The 2539-nt window shown below is 65.8% G+C and overlaps 1 protein-coding gene across 2 annotated transcripts in view; it reads left to right on the top strand.

Moving 5' to 3' along the window:
• The first annotated feature begins 6 nt into the window (after positions 1-6).
• Positions 7-2539, top strand: part of PMEPA1 (prostate transmembrane protein, androgen induced 1) — a 52657-nt gene continuing 50124 nt past the window's right edge. For both annotated transcript variants that reach the window (XM_085314112.1, XM_085314110.1), the window contains exon 1: positions 7-193. In XM_085314112.1, the coding sequence (XP_085170238.1) occupies positions 91-193 (103 nt within the window). In that variant the 5' untranslated portion in view covers positions 7-90. The remainder of the gene's footprint in view (positions 194-2539) is intronic.

Raw genomic sequence — 2539 nt, 5'->3', positions numbered from 1 at the left:
TCGGGGCCGCGAAGTTCTTTGTGCCGCTGCCTCCCGCCGCCGCCGCTTTTTTATTTTGTTTTTTTTCCCCCCTTTTTTAATTTTTTTTAAATGTATAACTTAATGGGTCTGAACAGCACCGCCGTAGCTCTTCAGCCCAATGTGTCCTGCACATGCAACTGCAAGAGGTCTTTGTTCCAGAGCATGGAGATCAGTAAGTACCCGCGCGTGTCCTGCGCCGCGCGTGGGCTGGGGAGCGGGGCTGCCCCCACGCGGGTCGCTCCGCGGGCGCGGACGCCGCGCGCGTCCCCCCCTCCCCACGCTGCCCTGCGCGGAAATCTGCGCGTTTGGTACCTGAAAGCGCAGCCGGCGGCGAGCGGAGCTGCGCGGGGCGCGCTGTGCCGGGAGCCTGCAGCCCCCTTGGCGCCGCTTCCTTGAAAAAATACCTTGTTATTATGATTATTAACAGTTGCCGTTGCTGTTCTCGCCCCGGGCACGGGGCCGCCGAGGCTGCGCCGCCCGGCCCGGTGCCGCCGCTGGGAGCGGGCTGCGCGCGGGGGGCGAAGCGCCGGGGGGAGGCGGGTCGGGTCGGGTCCCGCAGCGCCCTGGGCTCCGCGGGGGCCGCTCTCGCTGTCCCCCCCCACCGCCTCAGGGTTTCAGAGCGGCCCAGCCTGGGGGGGCCGCGGGGTTCCCGCCCCAGCTGGCGCCCGGTTCGGTGCCGGGAAGCCTGGACGGGCCGACGCGGGACGCGGCGCGGCGGTGGCCTGGCGCTGGGGAGGCCGCCGGCGCGGAGCTGGCCCCGCGCTCCGCGGCGGCTCCGCGGCGGCTCCGCGGCGGCTCCGCGGCTCTTTCCTGTGCCTTTGAAGACAGCACCTGTCCCTCGGTGCGTGCGGTGGTTTTCGTCCCCCTTCCCCAGCTCCTCCGCTGTGCGGTCCCGGTGCCCGCATCCCGGAGCGGGTCCGTCGGCGCGGGTACCCTGTGCTCAGACGTGCTCATCCCGAGCTCCAGCGTAAAGCCCGTACCCTTTGTACCGTGTGCACGTTTAATCTTGATTTAATCTCATTCGTGTTCAGACAAAACTAAGCTGGATTTGCCTGATTTTTATTAACACTGCCGGTACTGAATCGCCCGTTATTCTTCCTTGACTTCAGCAGGCCGGGGGAGCCTGCCAATAGCCGTGCATAAGTAATGAAGATACAGCTCTTTTTGTGTCAGCCGGTTAACGAACGTAAACCGCGTCCCGCAGAGTTGCCAGGAGGAGAGACTTGACTTTGCGTCCGAGCGGGGCTCGTGGCTGTGGTAAAAGTTGCAAATTAAGATGGGTGATGCCTCTCGAAGGAAGAAGGCTGCTCTTCCAGCCCAGCTCCCGGCGTGAGGTTTTGCTGGGACACCCCAATCTTTTAATTTCATTCCTTGGAGGGTTTTTTTTTTTCTTTTGTTTTGTTTTAGGAATAGCCTTTCCCCCGTCCCTGCCCGCAGCTCCCYGGCGCGCGGGCGCCCGAGGCGGGCGCTGCCGCTCTGCGTGTGCAGCCCCGGGGAGGACGGAGGAGGATGGAGGCGGTGAGCGCGTTGCRGGATGCCGTCCCCGAGTCCCCGCGAGCTGCGCCGGGCCCCGGCAAGCCCCTCGCCGCCGCTCTCGCCCGCTCCCTKCCCGGGCGGTTGTCCTCAAGCCGGCGGCTGTGCCGGCTCGCCTCCGTGCTGGAGGAGGGCTTGGGTCGCGCCATCGCCGCCTCCGCTCCGAGCTCGGGAGGAAGGACGGAGTTGAGCCTCCCTGAGAAAAACTCCCTTTACGGGTTTGGGGATCCCCCCCCCCACCCCCACTGGTTACCTGATTTTTGTTCGCCTGTTCTCGGCCGTGTTGGAGTAGGTGCCGTCTGGGGGAGCGGTGCTGGCGGCGGGGCTGCCGTGGGGCCGAGGTCTCCGGCCGCCGGGAGCTCGCGGGTCTCCCTGGCCGCCGCCGCCGCGGGGCCGACCGTGAGAGCGGGTTTCCGTCCAAGGCCGGGACTTCTAGGTTTTCACATTCCTTGGTTTAATAACAAACCAGACGCAGATGGCTCGGCCGCGGAGCCCGTCTCCTTTCCGCTTCAGACTGCTTTTTTGGCAGATGCGCTGCTTTCCCGACGCCGTGTCGGTGGCAGTTACGGATCCTTTCGGGGAGGGCGCGTAATACTGCATAGCGCTGGTTTTCTTCATTTCTTTTCCTCTCCTCCTTCCCCGCCGCGACCTTCCCTGAGCAAGGTGAGCGGGCGGCTGCCGCRGGCGCCCCCGGGAGCTGCGGCGCCCGGCACGGCGCGTCCCGCTGCGGCGCCTCGGCCCGGCCGCAGCCGATGCCGGGAGGGAGGCAGGTTTGCGCCCCGTCGCAGCCCGCGGGAAAGCCGCGGCTCCCCGCCGCCCCCGAGCGCGGGGCTCTGGGAATCGAGTTTTATTTCCTGCCTCGAGGCCGTGATTTCATCTTGGTGTTTTATAACCGATGTTGAATGGAAGGGCTAAGGAGGAAACGGGAGGGGAAATAGCCAAATTCCCTCCCCCCCTCCCCGGCTCTGGGTGAACACCTGGGCCG

The sequence above is a fragment of the Rhea americana genome, unplaced genomic scaffold (assembly GCF_003343005.1).
Source record: "Rhea americana isolate MKP2758 unplaced genomic scaffold, rheAme1 scaffold_4, whole genome shotgun sequence".
In the NCBI taxonomy this organism is placed as follows: Eukaryota; Metazoa; Chordata; class Aves; order Rheiformes; family Rheidae; genus Rhea; species Rhea americana.
The sequence above is the reverse complement of the archived record's forward strand: the minus strand, read 5'-3'. Positions and strand labels throughout refer to the sequence as shown.